General features: G+C 42.3%; 1 protein-coding gene across 8 annotated transcripts in view; it reads left to right on the top strand.

Annotated features, from left to right (window-relative positions):
- Positions 1–24523, top strand: part of Atg10 (autophagy related 10) — a 255376-nt gene that overhangs the window by 51081 nt on the left and 179772 nt on the right. For all 8 annotated transcript variants that reach the window (XR_009589939.1, XR_009589938.1, XR_002475960.2 and 5 more), the window contains one exon: positions 8129–8236. Coding sequence is in view for 5 of the 8 variants with exons in the window: in XM_021627362.2 (XP_021483037.1) it covers positions 8129–8236 (108 nt within the window). In the remaining 3 variants the exon portion in view is untranslated. The remainder of the gene's footprint in view (positions 1–8128; positions 8237–24523) is intronic.

Genomic DNA, 24523 nt, shown 5'->3' with positions numbered 1-24523 from the left:
GTGATCAGATACCTGCCTAGAAGCCACTTAAAGAAGAAAGGGTTTATTTTGGCTCACAGTTTGAGAGCAGATAGTCCCTCATGACAGGAAGGCATAATGGCAGCAGAAGGAAGCAGCTGATCACTTTACTTCAGCTGCCAGAAACCCGAGAGGTAGTAGATAGTCTCCAGTGAGACTGACCACGACACTGCCAAGCCTGCTCCAGGGATTCACTTCCTCCAGCAAAGCTCCAGTTCCTAAAGATGGTGTGCCTTTCCAGGGCCAGCTAAGGAGCAAGGGTTCCAACACAGGAGCCTGTGCAGGACATTTGCATCCAACCCTCACCAGCTGTATGTGGTACCTGAGTATATTGTTGTGTGCTGTGGTCATGCAAGAGAGCTCAGTGGTCAGAAGTGGCCATTTGAGCCCATGGAACTAGAGGTGGAGATAGTTGTGAGCCAGCATGTGGTGCTGGGCACTGGACCTGGGCTGTCTGAAGGAGCAGCAAACATGCCTCGCCACTGAGCCAACGCTCCATTCCCACAGCCGGTGTTTGTGGGCTTGCTCTTAGAACTGAAAACAGTAGCCTTCTGTAGCAGGAAACTGTTGACTCCTGTGGCAGATGTGGTTTTTTTTTTTTTTTTTGCCTATTTAAACCTTTTTCTTCCCTTTATTTCCTCCTATTGATCATATTTATTATGCATATATCATAAAACTTGATAACAATTAGATTCTGTTCACTGTCCATGACTTAGTTAACTGTGTGGCAGAGGTAAGTGTGTTAGGTCAGCATTTTAAACACCTCCATTGTTTCACATTATGTAAAACATGTTTCTTAAACTGATTGAGTCAGAGAACATGTAATTAAGGACCAGTGACCACAGTGTTCTAATGTAGTTTAATTTCTAGCTAGAGAATATGAGTACACTAGAGATTCTAAAGGATAACTCAGGTAAAGCGACAGTCAGGCGTTACACAGATGTCAAAGCAGTGCACTGCCTGAGACAAGTGTGTCCTGATGTGATTCCTTCTCACAGAAGTCAAGTGGAAATTTCTGACCGAGTCTTTTCATGTGTTTTGCTATAAGCTGGCCACGTGATATTTTGCCCAGGTTGGCTTGTGAGAGGGCGCATTATGTTTTGCTGTGACCCCTCATATGCGAGGGATGTGACTTCGGCCAGCTGAGAACATCTGTGGGTGGACTCCGTAGAAAGGACATATAGAGAGGCCCACGCAGAACATTGCCTTTTGGATCAACATCGCTGCGCTGATCTTCGTGCTTTGACACTTGGCTTCACAGAGAGAAACGTCCCAGAGAGCTTCTCTGGGCACCCCAACTGAGCCTTTCAGCTTTCGCTGCTTCGTGTCACCCTTTGGACAGGACGGCAGGTATCCGGAAGACCGGGTCTGGTAATCCCCTGAGGACCCATGACCCTGAGCAGCAGGAAGGAGAGAAAAGAGCACTACAGCCTTCTCTCCGTACTAAGCTCCTACCAAAGGTTTGGGTGGGGATGGCGGGAATCCTTGGAAGGGAGGTAAAGGTGCTTAAGAATCCTAAAGAGCATAGGTTTGGTGATAAAGCTAACCCTCCCCAGGCAGGGCTACTTCCTCAGGGGGAACTTAATACCGAGGGTATGTCTTCAGCCCTCTGCCCTGGTGTGCTAAGTCATGTCTAATACACCTCAAAATATTCTATGACTTAGGCGTACACAGTCTTCCTCAAAAATGAAGTATATCTTTACTTTTTCCACTTTTGAATTTTTGCTTTCCTCAATTTTTATCAAAACGAGTCAGAGGCTAGTAGTTACCCAAAGTGATTTACTTTGACTGTATCTGGTCACACTATAATAACTCACCTTTGTATTTAATATTTTCAGAGGTATCAGAAATAGAGGCAGGGCTATTAGGTGGGTATTGGGATGCCTGTGAGATAGAGCACATTACCATATTCTGCACAGAGGCCCTGCCTATCTCTCACAGACACCTCCTGGCCATCCAGCCTTGGCCTGTAAAAACGAACATGTATTGATAGAACCTAGTGTCTGACCTGTCTAGCCTTGCTTTTCTGTTTTATTTGTTTGGTTTCGTGAGGCAGCATTTCTCTTTGTAGTCCGGGATGTCCTGAAACAGGCTGGCCCCAGCTTAGCCTTGCTTTTCAATGAGAATTTTTCTTCTTGTTCTTCTTTTGGTTGACCAACTTGGAGAAGCTATTGATGATTTTGGTTTCACCTTCAAGGACCTGTCCAGGTCTGGCCTGTCCCCCAGGCCTCCACTAACCTTGAAAACTTTGTTCTTCACCAGGAGTGACCTAGAAACTTGAATGTCCTTGTCCTTTGACCCTTTCTACAGCTGCTCATTCTGGACAGTTGTATTAAATTCCAGTGTCATATTCCAAAGCATGCCTGAGGCTTTTTAGATAATTTTTTTTTAAGTAATGGCTTTAAAAAAGAGAGAGAGCTCCCCACCCCCGAAGGGAGGAGCAGTCCTGTTAGGCCACAGAGGAGGGCTTTGCAGCCAGTCCTGAAGATACCTGATAAAACAGGATCAGATGAATGGGGAGGAGGTCCCCCCCATCAGTGGACTTGGAAAGGGGCACGGTGGAGATGAGGGAGGGAGGGAGGGAGGGACTGGGAGGGAATGAGGGATCGGGACACGGCTGGGATACAGAGTTAATAAAATGTAACTGATAAAAAAAAAAAGTTAAATAAAAAATTAAAAAAAAAAAGAGAGAGAGGCGATTTGTAAAATCTTACTAAAATTCAGCAAGAGAAGCCCCATAATTACTTGTGTGGCTGGATTCTAGCAGGCATATCCTAGCTCTCTGGGTGGGTGGCATAGCCCGGTGGCGGCTTGTAAGAAAGCAAATCCAAACATGTTCTTTTGGATTCGAAATTCTTAGATCTCCATCCAAAATGCAGTCAGCACTCCACCATAAAACTTGCTGGTCTCTCTGGGACTCTCTAGAACCCACAGGATGTTTTCTCTCTAAGTTTTAGCATTTGGCTCTCTGGAAGGAGTGCAGTGGCCTGGAAGCAGATGTGCAGGAGACAGCCAGCTCTTTGTTTGAAGTGAGCATCACTGACACAGGCACAGAGATTTACACGTACAAAAAGTGTAAGAAATAGTCTATTCTCCTATCACTTCAGAGATTGAGACCAGGGTGTGAGGGATCTTTCTGTATGGGTATTTGAGACACACATAGTATATACACTTATATCTAATAAATGCTTGAAGAAAATCCAAGACTGTTTTGGGTAATGTTCAATGCAATTCATATATTCTATCATCAAATATTTATTTTAGTTGCGTAGAATTTCATTATTTGAATGTGTAATAATTTATATTACCAAGCCTTACCTGTGATTATTCAAGTATTTTTAGATTTTATACCATTGAAGCAAAACTTTTTAATGAGGCCATCACATGAATTTCAGTTTCTACAGATCTGACTGTATCTTTAACATAAATTCCTGGAGGTGGCATTTCTGACTAGAGTATGTACCGTTTTTTTTCCCTTTTTAAAATTTGGAAACAGGGTCTCATTATGTAGCCCTTGCTGCCCTGGAACTCTTTCTGTAGACCAGGCTGGTCTCGAACCCACACAGATCTGCCTGCCTCTGCCTCTAGAGTGGCATTTTTAAGTACGCACCTATATATCAACAGTATATTTTAAGTTTTGGTGGGTTTTGACAACTTGATTTTGAGAGATATACTACTGAAATAATTTTTTTTTTCTCTTGCCAATGTGTGGGCGAGTCCCTGCCTTTCACGCACATTTTTGCCTGTATGTTACACTCCATAGTGTTTTAAATCTTTGCAATCAGGTCAAAAAAAGTTGTCACACCATGTTTATTTGATTTTTTCCTTAGGGATAATGCTGAACATAATTTTATCCACGTATATGTTTTTTTTCTTTTTCTTTCTTTTTTTTCTTTTTGGGTGATCTGCCCATCTATCTCTGTCTATCTATCTACATTTCCACCTATCCTTTGCTCATTTTTTGGACTATTAGCCCTTTTATTGATTTGTTAGAACTATTTGCATTCCAAGGAACTTAAAGCTGTTTATGTATTTAGGAGATTAGTGTTTTTCTATTTGTCCTTTGGTTTTTTATTTTTTAAAGATAAGTTTTATTATTTATTTTGTGTGTGTGCATTTGGTGTATGTGTATGTTCTCATGTGTTTGTGAGCCTTTGGGGCCTGGAAAGGGGTGTTGGATCCCTTGGTGTATTGGTGAGCGGCCTGATCCAAGTTGAACTGTTGGATTGTGCATGTACAGTTCAATCTGGGTGCTGGGATCCAAATCCAGTTCTCTGATGGAGCGGTGAGTGCTCTGAAACACTGAGCCATGTCTCCAATCCTCTGGACTTGAATACATGCATATGTATATGTGTGTGTGTGTGTGTGTGATATACGTAGGCAGGGTCTCCTGTGGCTCAGACTGATCTCATCCTAGTCGATGCGCTGAGGACGACTTGGGCGCCTGGTCTCCCTGTGTTTACTGGGATTAGAACTGTGCAGTGCTGGACAGGAGCCAGGGATTTTTGTAGCTGGGCCAGCACCCTGCCAGCTGAGCTTCATCCCCAGCCTTTTATCTTGTTTTAGAAGACATACTTACTTCTGTTAAATCTTGTACATTTATTAGTTTTGTTATAAATCAGTGATAAGCATTCTGTTTAGATGACTGAAAAAGTTTGGCTATGAAGAAGTGTTATGGGTTTTTATTTGTGATGTTTGAGTTATTGCATCTGAACTTTGCTTTTCGGTTCTCTTCTGCAGTGACAGTGAAGTGCAGCAACTGCTTTATAGCAGGTGCTTAGCGAGCAATCTTGATAACTGAGGTGCATGTAGGACAGTTTGAAGTGAGGCGATTGGTGGTGACTACAGAGGATTGTCAGGGCTCGGTAGGTTGCTGGGGGGCAGGGTCGAAGGTTACTGTCTCAGTGTGGTGGTGCCTTCACCAGGAGCAGCATTTGGAAAGGTCCTACTGAGCTCTGTCTTCATCAGGGTCTTGCCCCTTTCTCTCTAGGCAGCTCTCCACTATTTCCTTGATGCTCTGAGTTCTTCAGGTGCTCAAGTGGCTCCCAACCATGGCAGTGCAGTAGAAGCTTTTGGGGTGCAGGCTCTAGCTTACTTGGTTTAAGACGAGACCCCAGCCACGGCACTTAGAACACTGGCTGGCACAGTCTTGTGCGCGGCTAGGGTGGAGAGTTAGTGCCAGTGCAGTCCGCTTGCATGAGGCTTTTACTGTGCACTATCCCAGTGCGTCCAGGTACGTACAACACTCACCTGGGGATCCTCTTGGTGCGTGTTCAGGGGCCTGAGGTGAGCTGCAGGATCTGCATGTCAACAGTGCGGGCGATGGTGACGCACTGGTCTCCAGAGCCCCTTGTGGGGGGCTTGAGCGCATCCGTCAGAGTGTAAACACTGGCCTGTGTCTCACAAAATCTTGCTCTCTGGCACATTTTGTTGTGTATACTTTAAAACAAGAAAAAGCTCAAGTCCAGTGACCTGCTTTCCAGTTTCAGCTCTGCCCCCAATTAGATGGGAAACCAGTTTCTTGAAAGTGCTTTGTCCGTTTAGCCCCTTATCTCCAAAAGAAAGGGTTGAAGGAGTGAGATGTATTCTTTCTCCTCTCAGGATGAGCTGGCATTTTTTGTTTTTTTTCAGGCCACCTGGATGGGGATTTTATGTGGCATGGTGATCTGCATTCTGCCTTTAGGGCACTGGCTTCCCTAGGAACTGGTTCTGAGTTTATCGTAATTGAACTGGTTCTGAGTTTATTATAATTTTCTGGGAGAAATAAAGCCACAGATGTTTAATACTCGTTGACGCAATAGTTCAAATGAAAGTCCAAACCATGGTAAATATAAGAAGTGGGAAAGAGTGTTGATTAGAGCAGAGCACAGCACTGCAAAGGGGAGATCTGAGTTAGACATAGTCTGCTGGTCTAGCTAGGCTAAGGAGCATTAGCGCGAGAATTCCCAGGCTTTTACATTCCCTGTCTTTACAAAGGCATTCTCCAGCAGTTGTTGGCATGACTCTCAGGTTCTGAGTAATTGCATGGTGTGTGCTGGATGACTACTGTTTGGATTTAGTACAGAAAAAAGAACTCCTTTTCCTAAGGAGTTAGAAGAAAATTGGCTAATGTTTCAAAAGCAGAGTGGATGTTTGAAAAACTTAAGTAGTAATGATGACATACTCATCGCATATATCTACTTTTTGAGCAATTTTTTTCCTGGTGCAGGACATCAAACTAAGGTTTGTATATGCTAGGTAAGAGGCGTGCCGCTTTGCTAGCCTACCTGAACTTATGTGGACCAAATAGTATGATTTTGATGGTATAGGTTTGATGATTTATAGATGGACTTTAAAACAACGATTCTGACAATTATTCTAATGTTTAATATTAATGAAATAACTCTAAGTAATAATTTTAGATAGTTGGTAGTTTACTTTCCAGTCAGGAATGATATTCAGCATACCAATAACCTATGACAGTGGTAGTAACCAACCAGAATAAATTAGCTCCAGTCATTCAGAACTGAATCATAAGTAGCAAGCTTCCAAGTAAGGGCTGGCAGGCTGTCAGCCCAATGTACTGCAAGACATGTTTAAGGTGCCATCAAATCTATCTTTCTATACATTTTCAAAAACTTTAAGTTTATTTTGGAGTGCTAGGGATCACACCTAGAGCCTGTGTGCTAGACAAATAGTTTACCACTGAGCTATACCTCTGCTTCTTAACTCTCTTTAGAATTATGGTAATTGTATTTTTACCCTCGAGGTATCACAATCTAGTACCCCAGCAGAGGTGAATCGATGGAATAGGAAGAGAACTACACCCTCTCTCCCTGTACTGGAGGGTAGAGGCCTGACAGCATGGTGTTGGGTCACTCCACTTCAGCTCACAGAGATAACCTATCCCCTCTCTGGTTCTGGGCTAACAGTTCTGACGTTCCTTGCCTTGTAGCTGCACCACTCATCTCTCCATTTTTGTGTGGCTTTTTCAGAACTTCGTGTGTCTGTTTCTGTCTCCAAATGTCCCTCTTTTTCATAAAAGGAACAAGCAACCTCTTCTTCCTTAATTATTATTTGGATTCCATTAAGGTGTGAATGCTGGGTGAGTGTGGTGGAGGACTGAGATTTCTTGGCATGTAATCAATCTATGCATGGAGAGATACTATATTTTTTCATATAAGTTTATGGAATTCAAGCAAGTTTTACCTTAAAACGGAACTTCTTATAGTCCAATGAACAGTAGACGTGGCTGTGCTGAAGAGCAAGTACAAGAAGGCAGGAAAGAGGACAACTAGTGAGGCTGGAGAGATGGCTCGGTAATTAGGAGCTGCTCAGTCATGAGGACTGGGCCTTGGATCCTAGCCTTCACCGGGCAGCTTGCAACATGAGTAACTCTAGCTCCAAGGAAGCATGTTCTCGGCCCGCGTGGCCACTCACGTGCACCTGCTTGTGTACCCGCAGACATGCGGGACCCAGACATGCAGACAGACGTAAAACACTTTCAAAAGGAGAAACAAAGCAGAGGGAGGCTAAGAACTCTTTCTTGTACACATGTGAAAATGGTGTGGTTGTTTTCTACTTTGCAGAAAAGGCCTTTGACTCTGGAACCACTGAGCTAAGGGGCACAGTGGAATGTAAGACAAAACATCTTCGGGTTATGGTGCTCAGAATGTCTGGGTTCCTCAGAGAGCTCAGGCAGGTGTTGGGTACATCACTCTCACTGAAGAGACAATACAGGCCCTGCTCCCTTCCAGCCTTGCTGTGAACCCTAAAATCTCCCCTGTGAGATCGTTCTCACGACCCCATACTCCTTTCTGTGAGGTTAAGTGCTCTGCGTGTTCACCGTCCTGAAGTTTGGCTGTCTGACCTCGGCGTTGTGGGCCAGTAGAGGGAGAGGACTAGAAGAGATTAATTTAGAAGGGGAACATTAAGCAGCTAGGGAAGAAGATTTATATTACCCAGTGACACACTGTGCACACTGGGTTAGTCTTTATCCATCTTACCTGCTCTCATTTAATGTGCCTCAGCTCTTTGCATGGCTTAGAACGTAAGAGAATGCTAGTTCTTTAAGTGATGAGTTCTTGAATTAATTGGCATTTTAAATGTATTCTTTCCTGGTGGAACACAGGAATGTTCTGATGGCTACATGTGCAAAACACAGTTTCAAATAAGAACCGGGACTACGCCACCACATCTGGGAACACCTGCCAGTGTACACCCGTGTCTTCCTGCAGAGGTGAGTAGTTTAGTGTGCTGTGGTCTCCTTTTCAGTCTTCATGAAGTGTATAAATTAAAAACTTTCCGTCTATTTTATGCATGCTTATATTTTAAAAACTTAGTTGGAGCTGGCTCCTGGGACCGTTGTGGTAGGTATGCGAGCTTCATTTCTGAGGGTCACTTTCTTTGCAACAGTGAGAACAGGAACTGTGCTGCCCACTGGGAGTCCTTCCTGTTCTTGTGATCCTTCACACCACTTCTCAGATCTGAGGGCACACGGTACCTTGCGTTGCCTTGCCTTTTATCTGGTGCTAACTCACCTGCACAGACCCATCTTTAGACCCAGTCTGCATTCACTCTTGTTCTAGCCATTTGGAAATTTGTAGAATCTGGGTCTCATTCTTTAGGATACTTTAACTTGAGAAATTTACAAAATTAAATGTTACTAAAGTGCTGTGTGTTCTTAGTGGCTTTCTGGACTATTTTTATTTTTCTTATCAAAATGCAAATAGATTTAATATATTTGTTATTCTTAAGGAAAGTTATGGAAATCCATTCTGAAAAATGAAAAATAGGGAAATATATAAAAGTAGACGAATTCCCCACACACCTGTAGGTAGGTAACCACTATTAGTATTTTGGGAATTACTATCTACTTTCCTTAGGTTTCTCTTGTACATGTGTTTGGTACCACAGAAGAATATCATGGGCACTCTTGTATTTCAGTAAATGCAGAATCCATGGTTCCCTTCAATGGCTCCATGCCATTCCATTTGATGGCTACACTGTAATTACACGCTCTTTCTTCAGGAAGCACTGGAACTGTAACATGGAAGATGGATCAGAGGGGTAAATTGCTTCAGCACAAAGGAAGAAATAACAAACGCTTAGTAAAAAGAGAGGAAATGTTTTTTGTACATTTGTCATGTGTGCACAGCCCTTCCTCTTCCTGTGTATAAGTTCCTGTCTGTGTGTACATATGCATGCTTCTGTCTGTGTGTACATATGCTTGCTTCTGTCTGTCTCTGTGTGTTTGTGCATGCTCCTGTCTGTGTGTACATATGCATGCTTCTGTCTGTCTCTGTGTGTTTGTGCATGCTCCTGTCTGTGTGTGTACATATGCATGCTTCTGTCTGTCTCTGTGTTTGTGCATGCTCCTGTCTGTGTGTGTACATATGCATGCTTCTGTCTGTCTCTGTGTGTTTGTGCATGCTCCTGTCTGTGTGTGTACATATGCATGCTTCTGTCTGTCTCTGTGTGTTTGTGCATGCTCCTGTCTGTGTGTACATATGCATGCTTCTGTCTGTCTCTGTGTGTTTGTGCATGCTCCTGTCTGTGTGTACACGCTCCTGTCTGTCTGTGTGAACATGCTCCTGTCTGTCTGTGTGTACATGTTTCTGTCTGTGTGTGCATGTTTCTATCTGTATGCACATTACTGTCTGTATGTACATGTGTGTATGTAGTGTGTGTAGGTGTGCATTGGGGTTAGGTCTTTTTTCCCTGTTTTGCACATCCAGGGTCTCTCATAGCTTGTCGAATGATCCAGGCTCTCATCTCTTCACATCCCCGGTGCATGCTAGCACACTCAGCGGTTCCCGGGCTGGAGTCCGCACTCTGACCTCATGTTTGCGTGGCAGTCTCCTTCCTCACCGAGCTGTCTCCTAGGGATGCCCTGTGTGAGTGCGGGAAGAGGTTGGCCTCCGGTAGGCTAGGTCAGGTCAGTTTGGTAATCAGCCTACCTGCCCTCTTCCACCTGTGTATGCAGCTGCTCTGGGAGTAACTTGCTCCAGTAGCATTTGAACACAAGTCATTCTTAGGGATTTTGTGCTTAGCAGTGCTATGTGTTGCATGGAGGGTGCTTGAATCATGGTTACTGCTCCACGCCTCTATAGCCAACACCAAATCCAAAGTCAGACATGTTAGGCAACTTTTTAATTCATTTTATGTTAGCTTAGACAGTTAGCAGAGGTGACTAAAAGACACATTCTGACTTTTGTCTAACAAGTTGGCAGAGACTTTAGAAGCAGTAACGGTGCTGTGCCTGAGGACTGGCCAATGCTGTGACTTGACGGTGCTGGCAGCTGCAGCCTTTGCCGAGTGGAGAGGTCTCACCTGTCTCTGTTTCTCCACCAGCCTTCATCCCCTCAGTGCTCTTCAACACCTAGGAAAGCTGGAGGAGCTTTCCACGGGCAGCCCTGTCCTCGTACTGCGCCCTGTGATCGGCGCTTTGCTGCGCTTGCTTCGTCATGTTTCCATCCCCATCCCTTGTTTAGCTCACATACTGGTTTTACATCAGAGTCAACTTCACAGTGGTGCTCACAGGATAACCAGAAACATGCAAAATTTTATCAGGATATGTAGATCACGCTGGTGACAATAGTACAGGAATGGACAGTTGTTATAGCCTAAACGACTTAATCCAAGGACATTTACTGTCCTTTCAATTAACTGCTGACCATTATGATTTACATATTATTATTTTTATCTCCTCAAAGAGTGAAACCCATACTAATTATCACTTTGAAGTGCTGGGTGTTGCTATTTGTTTGTTTGATCTAGCAGTTCCATTTGGAGTCACTGTCTATATGTGGGAGCTTTCTTTCTTGTGGCTGTCCCGTTTTTCAATTCCCAAATAAGGGAGGATGCTTTTAAAGTTGCCTGAGACATACAGTACTGTGAGGTACGGCATGTCCTGATTTCTCTGCCAGTCTTCAGCTGGAAGGGTAATTGAAGATGCTAAGCTGGGCGTGGCAGTGTAAGCTGGGCGTGGCAGTGTGCACTTGTAATTTCGGAGAAGGAGGCAGAAGAATCGGAGTTGAAGGTTCTCTTCGTTTACATAACAGGTTTGGAGAACTACATGAGACTTTGTTTTAAACAGATGAGCAAATATAAAACACAGAAACAAAAAGATTATATATACATACATGTATGTGTATGTAGCATAGATGTTATTTTCCTTCTAATCAAGTATTTTCATTTATTTTTATTTTTATTTTTTTGGTTTTTCAAGGTAGGGTTTCTCTGTGTAGCTTGGCTGTCCTGACTTGCTTTGTAGACCAGGCTGGTCTCAAACTCACAGGTATCTGCCTGCCTCTGGCTCCCCGAGTGCTGGGATTACAGGTGTGTGCCACCGCCCCTGACTAAGTAAGATTTTATTAACTGCAGATTATTTTTAAAAGGTTTTCTTCTATCTCCCCTTTCTCTTCAGGGGTTTCTATAACAGTGTAACTCCTTTATTTTTCTTTCATACACCATGAACATGTATTTATTGTTTTTTATGTCAGACTGCTTGCACAGAATGTAAGCCATCCATGCAGGGTTACCCGATAAATATCTAATGTAGCTAGAATCAGCTTACTCCTGTATGGTTTGACATAAGATGACTAATCAGATGAGTTACTCTGAATTTATTGGATTTTACTTTGGATAGAAGCTGATAAACACTTATATAGAAAATGTCGCAAAAGGAAGGCGTGTGGTGAGGTTTTAGTACCATATTTTGTGGAGTTGGAGCAGAATATGGTGCTAATAAGCCCACTGCTTACCAGTTTTTGTTTGTTGTTTATTGTTCTCTCACATATCACATCCTGACTTCAGGCTCCCTCCCTCTGCTCAGCCCATTTTCTCTCCGCTACCTTCTCTTTCCCCGGATCCAGCCCCTCTTCACCCTCAGAAAGTAACAGGCCTTCCAGAGACATCAACCAAATGCTTGATATTGTAGCATATCCAGCTACCATAAGACCAGGCACATGTTCTCACGTGAAGTCTGGACAAGTCAGACAGACCGTCAGAGGCGGCCCCTGCTCTCGCTGTTAGGAGCACTGAGCAACAGAACCAGAACGCTATGCAGAGGACCCAGGGCAGAGGCGCCCTGTAAGGCTCCCTATAAGGCTCCTTGGTCTCTGAGCGCATTGGAGTCCCCGTCAGCTAATGTTCTTGTGGTGTCCCAGATCCCTCTGTCTCCTCCAGTCCTTCCTCCTCCTCTGAAGGACTTGCTGAGCTCCGCCTGATACTGGGCTGTGGGACTCTATCTCTGCTCCCTTCAGATGCTAGATGAAGCCTCTCTGATGATGAGTATGTTAGGCTCTGGTCCCAGCACAGATGGGGCAGGCGGAAAAACTGTAGGTCAGAGGTTTTGTGGCCTCGCCTGGGTATAGAAGGTGGCGGGTTCAGGCTCTGTGTCCCTATTACTAAGAATCTTCACTAGTGTCACCTTTTTAGATTCCATGGAGTTTCTACTGTGCTAGGTTTCTATTTAGCTCCTGAAATGTTCCCAGTTCCAGTCATCTCTCCCTCTGTTCTCTCCTTCTCTACCCCTACCTGACCCTCCTGTTGCCATCTCCACCATTCGTAGTCCACCTTGAAATCTATATTTTATAATATATTTATGTATCTACATATATATTACATCTTGACCATTGCTTACCCTCCCTCCTCTCCTTCCAGTCCTTCTCCGCACCTACCCTCTTCCCCTCCCACCATCTACTCCTCTGTTTCTCTTCAGAAAAGGGTGCCTCCCATGGATATCAAACAGCCATAGCATGTATCTAATATCCAATATGTCCAGTATCACTAGAGAAATATTTTAAATTTTTTTACTTAGTTTTTTCTTATAAATTACATCTTGATTACAGCTTTCTCTCTTCCCATGCCCTCACCCCACCCCCGATACACTCCTCTATTTTCCTCCAGAGAAGGGCAGGGTTCCTGTGGATATCCGCCAAATGTGGCATATCAAGTTGCAGTAAGATTAGGAGCCTCCCTTATGTTAAGGCCGGATGAGGCAACCTAGTAGGATGAAAGGGTCTCAAAGGGAGGCAACAGAGTCAGAGACAGCCCCGAAGGCCAAGCTACACACTGTAACACTTGTGCAGAGGGCCTAGGTCAGTCCCAGGAAGGCTCCTTGGTTGGTGCTTCAGTCTCTGTGAGCCCCTGGGGGCCCAAGTTAGTTGATTCTGTGGGTTTTCCCTCTGGCTTCTATAATCCTTCCTCCCCCCCTTCCACAGGATTTCCCAAGCTCCACTTAATGTTTGACTGTGGGTCTCTGCTTCTGTTTCCATCCGTTGCTGAGTGAACTCTTTCTGATAACAGTTGGGGTAGGTACCAGTCTGAGAGTATAGCAGAACATCGTTAGGACACATTTTATTGACTTTTTTTCCAATTGTGTTTGATTCTATCTTAGGTCTCTGTGCTATCTGGCCTCTGGTTTCTGTCCTTCAGCCAGTATCAGTGGTAGGCTCCGTCTCATGGCGTGGGTCTCAAGCTTGGCCAGCCATTGACTGGACACTTCCACAATCTCTGTACTACCTTTAGCCCTGAACATCCGTAGGCGGGAACATAATGGAATGTTGTGTGGCTGTGTTGCTGTCCCAATTCCTTCACCGCTGGAAGCATTGCCTGGTTACACATCACGGCCAGTTCAGGCTCCATGGGGTCACCCTCACAGATCCCTGCAAATTTCCCTTGCACTGGGTTCCTAGCTTGTTCAGATGATGGCCCCCCGACTCCACCTTGATTTCAGCTGTCTCTCCTAGTTCTCTCTCTCTCTTCCTCCCCCTACTTGATCCCTCCTGTTCTGATCCTCATGCTCCATCTAGACTCCTGTCTACCCCCATCCCTTCCACCCTGCATTATCTATTCTATTTCCACTTCACAGTGAGATTCATGTATTTCCTCTTGAACCCTCCTTGTTACTTAGCTTCTCTGAGTCTGTGAATTGTAGCATGGTTATCCTTTACTGTATGGCTAATATCCATGTATAAGTGAGTACAAAACCACATTTGTCTTTCTAGGTCTGTGTTACCTCACTCAGGATGATCTTTTCTAGTTCCATCAATTTGCCTGCAAATTTAATGTTGTCATTATTTTAACAACTGAGTAGTATTCCATTATGCACATGTATCACATTTTCATTATCCATTCTTTAGTTGAGGGACACCTGGGTTGTTTCCAGTTTCTGGCTATTACAAATAAAGCTGCTATGAACATAGTTGAGCAAAGGTCCTTGAGATATGGTAGAGCATCCTTTGGGTATGTGCCCAGCAGTGTATGGCTGGTTCTTGAGGTAGATTGATTTTCAATTTTCTGAGAAAACACCATATTGATTTCCAAAGTGGCTGTAAAAGTTTGCACTCCCACCAGCAATGGAGGAGTGTTTTTCTTGCTCTACATCCTCGCCAGCGTGAGCTGTCACTTGTGTTTTTGGTCTTATCCTTCTGAGGGGTGTCTGTCAGATGTGGAGTTGGTGGTTTCTTATTATTTGGGCTGCCATTTTGTCCTGTTGATGGTGTCCTTGGCCTTACAGAAGCTTTTCAATTTCATGAGGTCCCATTTATTAATTGTTGATCTTAGTGCCTATGTATACTACTGCTGTTTTGTTCAGAAGGTTGTCTTCTGTGCCAATGAGTTCAAGGCTATTCCCTACTTTCTTTTCTATCAGATTAAGTGGATATGGTTTTATGTTAGGTTCTTTGATCCACTTGGACTTGAGTTTTGTGCAGGGTGTATTTGCATTCTTCTGCATGCAAGCATCCAGTTAGATCAGCACCATTTGTTGAAAATGTTTTCTTTTTTCTATTGTATGGTTTTAGCTTCTTTGTCTAAAATCAGGTTTCCATAAGTGTTAGGTTTTGCTTCTAGGTCTTTGATTTGATTTAATTGTTTTTTAATTGTTTTTATGCCAATACTATGTGGTTTTTATTATTATTTCTCTGAGGTACAGCTTGAAATCAAGATGGTGATACCTCCAGATGTTAGTTTATTGTGCAGTACTGTTTTAGCTATCTTGCTTTTTTGTTTTTCCATATGATCTCGAGTATTGTTCTTTCCAAGTCTCTAAAGGATTTTGTTGAAATTTTGATGGATTGCATCAAATCTGTACATTGCTTTTGGTAAGATGACCACTTTTATTATGCTATCCTACAGATGCCTGAGCATGGGGGACATCCATGTTGTGATATCTTCTTCAAAGACTTGAAGTTTTTTTCACTTGCTTGGCTAGAGTTGCCCCCAAGATATTTATATTATTTGTGGCTATTGTGAAGGGTGTTGTTTCCCTGATTTCTTTATCAACCCTTTTGTCATTTATATGTAAGAGGGCTACTGAGTTTTTTTTTTTGAGTTAATCTTGTATCCCGCCACTTTGCTGAAAGTGTTTATCAGCTGTAGGTGTTCCCTGGTAGAATTTTTGTGGTTTCTTATGTATACTATCATATCATCAGTGAATAGTGATACTTTTTCCTTTCCAGTTTGTATCCCCTTGATCTCCTTTAGTTGACTTATTGCTCTAGCTAGAACTATAAGTACTATATTGAAAAGATATGGAGAAAGTGAGCAGCTTTGTTTTGTTTCTGAGGTTAGTGGAATTGCTTTAAGATTCTCTCCTTTAAATTTGATGTTGGCCTGCTGTAAATAGCCTTTATTATGAAGGAACACTACGTTTAGGTATGCACCTTGTATTTATGATCTCTCAAGACTTTTATCATAAAGTTGGATTTTATAAAAGGCATTTTCAGTATCTAATGAGAAGATAATGTGGTTTTTTTTCTTTCAGTTTGTTTATATGGTGGATTATACTGACGGATTTTCATATGTTGAACCATCCCTGAATCTCTAGGATGAAGCCTACTTGATCATGGTAGATGATCTTTTTGATGCATTCTTGGATTTGGTTTGCAAGTATTTTATTTAGTATTTTTGTATGAATGTTCACAAAGCAGTTCATCTCTAATTCTCTTTCTTGGTTGACTCTTTGTGTGGTTTGGGTATCATGTTGACTGTGGCCTTACACGATGAATTTGGCAATGTACCTTGTGTTTCTATTTTGTGGACCAGTTTGGGGGGTACTGGAGTGGAGCGGTGACTTACCTGGTCTTCATGAGCTTGTCTGGGGTAAAGGCTTAGTCCAGCGATGTGTGGTGGGATGCAGTGATGAGCAGAGGAGGGGTGGTTTGCGTAGTGATGGGTAGGTGTGGGCTTGGAGGTTTTACCTGTGGTTCAGGATTCTGGCCTGGCCTCTGGTGGGGTAGGAGGCTTCCACCAGAGGTGTGCGCTAGGATTGCTAGTGTTTTATTTTAAATTTTTTGGTAACTCATAGTAAAGTAGATGGCCGAATGTAGATCATAACAGCAAACATAGTTAGAAAAAAGCATTTGACTTAGAGTTGTAATTTTTTGTTTTTTAGTCATGTCCCAGCAGTATGACCTTGTATAAATCTCAGTTTTCTCATCTTAACAAAAGTATTTTTTATTTTGTTGGCTAAAATATGCAAAAGTACTATTTGTTAATACTACCAAAATATTTCCTAGTCATACACTGAGGAGCAGTAAATGAATGGGGAAATAAAAAGGAGATGATGTAACATTCTGTTTTTATGCCGTTTATGCCTTCAAAGGTTGGGGAAACCTCCAGGTCTCAGGAGACCATTCCCTCCTGCCACAGTTAACCACCAGTATCTCACAGAATTGTTCGGGAAAACGAAATCTGACTGTAAGCAGAAAGTAGCACGAGGGTATTTAGAGTGTCTCGAGTTGTAAGAACTGTGCTTGTTTTGGCGTGCCTGCCTTGGTAAGATCGAGACTGCATTGCATTCTTCTTTCCTATAACTCTGTTCTTTCTTCATCAAGGTTTATGCACAATTTCTGTTTATTCAGTAGTATGGTTATAGGTATGATGATGTACAATTTGCTAGTTTTTCATTTTTAGATATCTCAAAATTAATAGTTATCTTATTAGTATGCTCACATTTGTGATGGAGTAAAAATATTATGACAATTTAAATATATACTTAGGGTAGATTATAATTAGATTGGGAATATATTATCTGTTACAGTGCAGTGGACTGTTCATATTTAACAATTTTAAAATTTCAGTATTTAAGTAAGTTTTTTTAATTTATTTTTTTATTATTAGTTACATTTTATTAACTCTGTATCCCAGCTGTATCCCGCTCCCTCATTCCCTCCCAAACCCTCCCTTCCTCCCTCATTTCCTCCCTGCCCCTTTCCAAGTCCACTGATAGGGGAGGACCTCCTCCACTTTCATCTGACCCTGTTTTATCAGGTATCTTCAGACTGGCTGCAAAGTCATCCTCTGTGGCCTAGCAGGACTGCTCCTCCCTTGGGGGGTGGGGAGGTCGAAGAGCCTGCCATTAAGTTCCACAACAAGGACATTTGCTCAACCATGTTTGTAGCAGCTTTGTTTGTAGTAGCCAGAACCTGGAAACAACCCAGATGTCCATCAATGGTGGAATGGATACAGAAATTGTGGTATTTTTACACAATGGAATACTACTCAGCAATCAAAATCAAGGAAATAATGAAATTTGCAGGCAAATGGTGGGATCTAGAAAAGATCATTCTGAGTGAAGTATCCCAGAAGGAGAAAGACACACATGGTATATACTCACTTATATAGACCTACAAGATATGATAAACATAATGAAGTCTATACACCTAGAGAAGATAAACAAGAAAGAGGACCCGGGGTAAGATGATCAATCCTCACTTAAGTAAGTTTTATGATGAGGATTTATTATGCTCATGAAAGAAGAACTTGAGGGGTGTATAATCTTAATTTGTAAAAATTACCAAATTTAGCTGTAACTATACTTTCAGAATGGGATCTGTCAGTCATGAAAATTCTGATGATTAACGATCTTTAAGCAAGTGTTTAAACAACATTTTCAACCGTCAATCATCAGAAGATGCCTGCAGTCTTTGAGGAGGAGAGGTTAGGGTGTGATCTGTGGCACTAGATAACAGTGACCTAAGCAGCAGATGCTGTTTTAACCTAAAACTGTGACACTCAAGTAACTGCGTTGTCTGCTGTTAGTAGCGAATTGTGTCTGTAGATGGATGAACAGCCATGCCAAAGAATGTACATAGGTAAGTGGGCGGATCTCAAGCCCGAAGAAAGCGTCTGTGGTGCTTAGACTTTTAGATAGTTAGCCCCAATCAGTATTTCTATCAATGTCTTTAACAGATTCCATTTTAACACACGTTTGTGTAAGTATTAATGTCTATGTACTAGGAGATTAATCCTCTTGAAGAAATACTTTCAGTGAACATTTATTGGTTTTTCTATTATGTGCTAATTTCCTGCATTAGTTCTATATTGTCTTAAAATCTTCAGAAAAACCCTGTGGCAGAAGATAGTGGATTTCAACCTAATGTTAGTTATGTACACAGTGGATGTACACAGTGGTGTAAACAAGGAACACAGGAGTTAACATCAGACTTTTGCCACTGCTCTGAGTGATTTGAATACATGACTTCATTTCATCTGTATCTTTATCACCATCATTGTACACATCATGGAGACACAGTGGTTAAGAACCTTCCCCAGGGACAAAGGCAAGGCCACGATTAACTTTGACTTCAGAATTCGTGCTCTTGACTGCTATAAAAGCAATGGACACCAGAGGGGGGCTTGCTTAAAACAGATTATCGTGTAATGGTATGTTCAAACTAATTGCTGAGCCCACACCTCCAATTTTGATTTAGTAGGTCTGATGGGGCCTAAGACTTTGCAGATCTGGAGGGGCATAGGAGAAGAAGAGGGAGGCAGGGTGGGATTGGCAGGGAATGGGGGAGGCTACAGCTGGGATACAAAGTGAATAAACTGTACCTAAAAAAAATTTAAATTAAATTAAAAAAAAAGATTTTGCAGTTCTGGTAGGGCCCCGGAAGGGGCTGATGTTGCTGGGGCTGGGACCACTCTGTGAGAGCGACCCCACTCCTCCTCCAGAATGCGTGGGAGGGCTGGGACTCTGTGCCCTGACCGTCACCTCAGATGACAGGTCACAGTCAGGGCTGTGGCAGTCTCGTGGATGAAAGGGGTCTTAGGTTGGGCTTACCAGAAGCAGAACTTAAGACAAGGATTTCTCCAGACGATTTATGGTAGATGGGCTCTTAGGAGAAAAGGAGTAGGGGAAGTAGGCAGAGCAAGGAGTAACAGCTGTGGAAGAGAAACCAGAGACAAGCTATCTGATCTCAGCTCTTCATTTCAAACCAGAGCAGAGGATTAGTCCCACCATTACTGGGCTGGCCTTTTGTAGTCTAATAATCAGTTTCTTAGCCAAATCTTCAGGTAGGTAGCGCCAGTTTACCAAGTGATTCTCCAGAGAAGGTTCTGTTGTGAGTTATCAGCCACCAGTCACAGCCTGGGAGTAGAGACAAGGGGACCAGTCCTACAGAGGACCTAGAAAGGGTATCAACACGGTCACTATTAAGCAGTGACACGAGGCCAACAAAATGGAACCTGGGGGAAATGGTCTGACTGCTACATTTGTGAATGCCTCATCAGAGAAATAGATATTTAAAAAAGAAAACTGCATCTGTACTGAACATATACATACTGCTTTCTTGTTGCCGTTCCAATTAACAATTTATGTAAAACTTGTGTTGTATTAGATGTTACAAAAAATACAGAGATGATTTAAAATGTTTGGGAGAATAAGAGCAGGTTATGTGTACATTCTACATCCTCTTATACAAGGCACTTGAGTATCAGCAGATTTTGGCATCTATGGGGGCACTTGAAGCTGCTCCCCATGTACACCTAGGGAGAGCACCCATGTGTAAGACTTGCATTTACATGAAAGGGTAGGATTTCAGAGAGTGTTGGTTTTAATTGTCTACCAGCTCAAGATAATTAAGAGAATGTTAAAGATGTTAGAAAACTAACTAAAAATTTGGATACATTGACCAATGCATATGTGGCATATATATATATAATAGATCTTCTGGAGACTCTTCATATATGGTCAGAACTGCTTTTTACAATAACATGAACATATTACTTGTGATGCTTGTTCTTATGCTTCCTCGGGCTCTTCAGAGGTTGCCTGATCTGTGATAGAGCGACATAGTACGTGCAAAAGTAGACATAAGATCCAAACCCGTGGTCACATCCATGCCCTGTTAAAATCAGTGGATCAAAACAAAATGAGGAGACATGAATGTGAGTGGTTTGTAAGGATGTGAGCGCAGGATGGTAGTTGTAGGGAGAGCATGGGAGGCAAGAGTGCTCAGTATGCGGTACATACATGTGCCAACTTGTTGAACAAATTTACTTAATCAAAAGAACTTAAAGGAGATTGAAGAATTGAGTTGCCCTCATTACATCAAGCACTTAAAAACTGTTAAAATGTAAAACCAAGCTACCTTTCTTTTTTTTTTTTTTTTTTTTTTGTTCTTCTCAATGCAGTTTATTCAGGAACTTTGAACAATCATCTGACCCTGGGGAAAGCCAGCCCACAGCTTAAAATAGCTTCTGGGTAGCCAACCCCAGCGTGACACGTGGGCAATGCAGATAGGTCCACATACATGGAAGCAAGCCAGATCCTCAGCCTTAGCCAAATGTGGAATTGTTCGTGACAGAGAGCACTCACCATCGGGAAGGTGGAAGGTGGAAACCAGCTCCATCTTTAAGGCGCGGCATTACGCAGCTCTCTACAGTTCCCCCTTTTTGTTTTAGACGCATCAGGCAAGAGTAGAGGTCTGATCTCTGATATTAGAAATAAATTGGGACTTTGTACCGATGTTCATTTAGGTGTCATCCACCCAAAGAGCATCAGACCCATCCGATACCTTTTTCTCAGAGACGGGACCTGGGGCATCAACCCGCATGCAATCAGACATGCTCTTCTCTAGGTCGAAAGCAGCTGACCCTGCCAAGCTACCTTTCTTACTAATTCTTTTCTTTGTTTTGGAAAGTATATTTTCATAGAAATATGTTAATAATTATATTTAAATTAAGTAACTATTTTCATTTGGAATTTAATTTTTTACTATAGCAAGTACCCATAAATAAAATATTTAACCAATAATTTATCAAATTCCTCAATTGATTTTTAAAACAGTGTAAATAACTCCTGATACCAAAAGGTTTGAGAACCACTGCTCTAGACTAAGTAAAGTATTATATTATTAACATGTGAAAAACATTGGTAATAATAGATTGGGAAGTAAATTATACAGTTCATCTGACAGGGATCATGCTGTAGCTGTGGGTATGCTTGCAAACATTATTATGAAGAGTATTTGGCAGTCTTGGGGATGTGACAGTAGGCCAGAAAGCCAACACAGGTTAATTGTTTTCAGATATCCGAAGGCTTTCATGCAGAAGGGAGAGTCAATTTACATTGTTTCTGAGAGTTTCAGAGTCTTAACAGCTCTTCCAGACAAATCTGTGTTTAGCATTACCCTAAGTGAAACTGAAGAATACACGCAAGTTTAGTGGAGACTTTCACCTGCCATCAAGACAACCCCCCACCCTTTGGAACAGGAGTGACGTACTGAGCTACACAGAGGCTTACTGGACTTGGCGAGAACTGTGCTCAAGTGAAAAGGCATGCTACCAAGGGGTAGCGGGCATGGCACTCCAGCTTTTTATTTTCAAAAGATGGCATAGGTGTGGAGTTTTATGCTCATAGTTTGAGAAGACATCTTATGAAATACAAATATTTCTCAGATGATCAGTTTTTAACTCCTTGCTTGAAACAGTTCAGGAACGATATTGAATTGTATAGAAAAGCCTGAGCTAGGACTTCTAAGTTTTATTTAGAATTTAATGGACAATAAATAGTTTATGTATAATTCACACTTTGTTTCTAGTCATGCTGGCATTAAACTCACTAGGTGTCCTAGCTTGTCCTTGAATTCATGGAAGTCCTTCTTTAGCCCCCAAGTGCTGAGATTATGGGTGTGAACCGCCACACTTGGATTATAGTAAATTTTTTTATTTAAAAATATATAAAAAGGTACCTCTACTAATAGCTGTTTTTTTTTTTAAATTCTGCTTGGTGTGATATAGAACATGATAGAACACAATCAATTAACTTTTGTGTTCTATCATGGACCACCAGTCTTGATTGTAGAAAAAATAGCTAGATTTAGATTTATCTGCTTGTGACATTATCTACAATGGATTTTAAAAATCAAAGAAACTGGCAAGATGACTCAGCAGCAGGTCAATGTGCTTGTAGCCAAAACTAACAGCTTGAGCCCCTCTTCAGAATGCACCAGGTAGGAGGGAAGAACTGAGTCCTGTAGGCTGCTCGTTATCTTCGGTTATGCACTGTGGCCTGTGCTCTCTCTTTCTCGCTCCCTCTCTTTCTTTTTCATAAATAAATGTAAAAATTTGATATGAAATAGAATGGAAAGTGAAGCCTCTTGTGAAAGTCATGATTTCTACCCCCTTAACTGTAATTTTCTGCCTGTAATTCAAAATGATTGTTAAGATGGAATGGATGATATTCAAAATAGGTGAAATGCATTTTAGCATCTTCTGTGCTAACTGGGAAGCTGGGGTTCTTGGAAGTTGGTGAGGATAGGTGAGATGGATAGAACAATTGCGGTGATTCACTTGTCACATTTCTGAGATTGAGAAACAACAAGTAAGACTTTGTCTTTACCAGTAGCCCTCCAGCAAACCCACTGCACGGACTCATGGTCCTCCAAGTAGAAAAGAGGATTTTCTAAGGGGTCTCACAAAATCAGAACTGCTCCTTGGGATATCATGTTTTGTGTGACACTTGTTTTCATAAATGCATCTGATGCTGAGAGTTATCATTTTCAGTTTATGAATTTTCATATTGACTGAAGACTTTTCATAGAAAAAGTAACAATTGTCTGCTTTTTTGAATATAGACTTATACTGAAAACCCCTTTCAAATCTCGTTTAGATAAATGAGGTGATAATTTGAGGTAGAAGTGGGAACACAAACTCTGTATTCCAATTAGGTAAGTTTCTTTCCTAAATATTGTACTCATTTATTTTTAAAATATCTTGTTGGGGGTTGGTCTGATGCTGATTACTGGCCCTCAAGATCTGTTTACTGCCCAGATGTAGCTATCCTTGTTGTGTAAACTTGCCTAAAACATTATTCTGATTGGTTAATAAAAAAGGCCTGTACCTGGTCAGGGTGGAAGGAGGTAGACATGGCTAAGGTTCTCAGACTTTGGGGAACAGGAAACTCATGGAAAGGAGACAGACAGAAGGGAAGAGAGGAGGATGATGCTGTGATGGGTTAGCTTGGAGATGGAACCATGTGGGCCAGGAGAAAGGACTCCAAGCATGGCGTGGAAAGGCCAGGTGAAAAATACAAGCAAGTATCTTGGGATTATGTGTGGAAGGTGGCCTTCATAGGAATGGATAAGGCAGATGGCATGCAGCGGAGTTAGAGGTTACTGAGACAGTGTAGGCATGCCCAGCCCAAGGTGTTATAAGACAATTATAAAACCTAACAGGTGTCTGTGTCATATTGATTATGATAGCGGGTTAAGTACTGCCACCATAACAATTATAGGGTTAATAATAAACATTATTAGCATGATACCATTTAATTTACTATGACAATATCTTTTATATATCATTTGAGAATTCCATACATTTATGTATGCAATATATCTTAATCATATCTATCTTAATCATATCTGCAGTTCCCCCTTCCCACCTCCCTGACAACCCTCAACCATCCCTCTAATACCTTCCTGTCTGTCTTTCCTTGTACCCACTGAGTCTGGTCAGTGCTGCCTGCTGGAATGTTGAGCAGTCCTGTTGGCTTGTGCAGGTCATGCTCAGGTGACCATAGCTGCAGTGAGTTCATAGTGACACAGCCAAGCCTTGCCCAGAACCAGCCTTTCGCAGTATTCCTTCTACATTCCTTCTGCTCCCTCCTTCATGATACTCCCTGAGACTTGGGGAATGGGGGTATTGATATAGATACCCCATTTAGGGTGAGCATCCAACAGCCAGCTTCTCAGCACTTTGACCAGTTAGGAGTCTCTATACTGTCTACACTGACAGTCTAACTTCTGTCCCAAGCGTCTCTGGGCTGAGTGCGTTACTCATCCGTGGGTATAAACGTAACTAGTTAGAAGGCAATTTTACAGCAGATCTACTTGACAAAGCAGCACTATGTTCCCTGTAGGGCCTGCGACCTCCTTAGCCATGGATTCTGCCTTTCCTCTTTTGGAGAAGACCTCAAATCCAGTCAGGAAGTGGTTGGTTCCTCCCGTAATAGCCACCCCACTATCACACCAGAGGGTGGCCCTGTCGCATGCTGGGTCCAATGCTGTATAAGTCCATCCTGCATAGCGCCTCTGGCTCTATGAGAACTAGCCAGTGAGGAAACTTTCATGTCAGTTCTGGCTTTCTGTATGTCCTACAACAGAATGTGCTGTGTGTCTTCAGCAGCGAGGCAAGCTATGAAGTTATGGCAGCAGCAATGTAATTACACTACAAAAGTAATGACAACGACTTGTTTTGTTTGGGGAACCTCTGAGGCCTGGTCAATAATTCA

The sequence above is a fragment of the Meriones unguiculatus genome, chromosome 2 (assembly GCF_030254825.1).
Source record: "Meriones unguiculatus strain TT.TT164.6M chromosome 2, Bangor_MerUng_6.1, whole genome shotgun sequence".
In the NCBI taxonomy this organism is placed as follows: Eukaryota; Metazoa; Chordata; class Mammalia; order Rodentia; family Muridae; genus Meriones; species Meriones unguiculatus.
The sequence above is the reverse complement of the archived record's forward strand: the minus strand, read 5'-3'. Positions and strand labels throughout refer to the sequence as shown.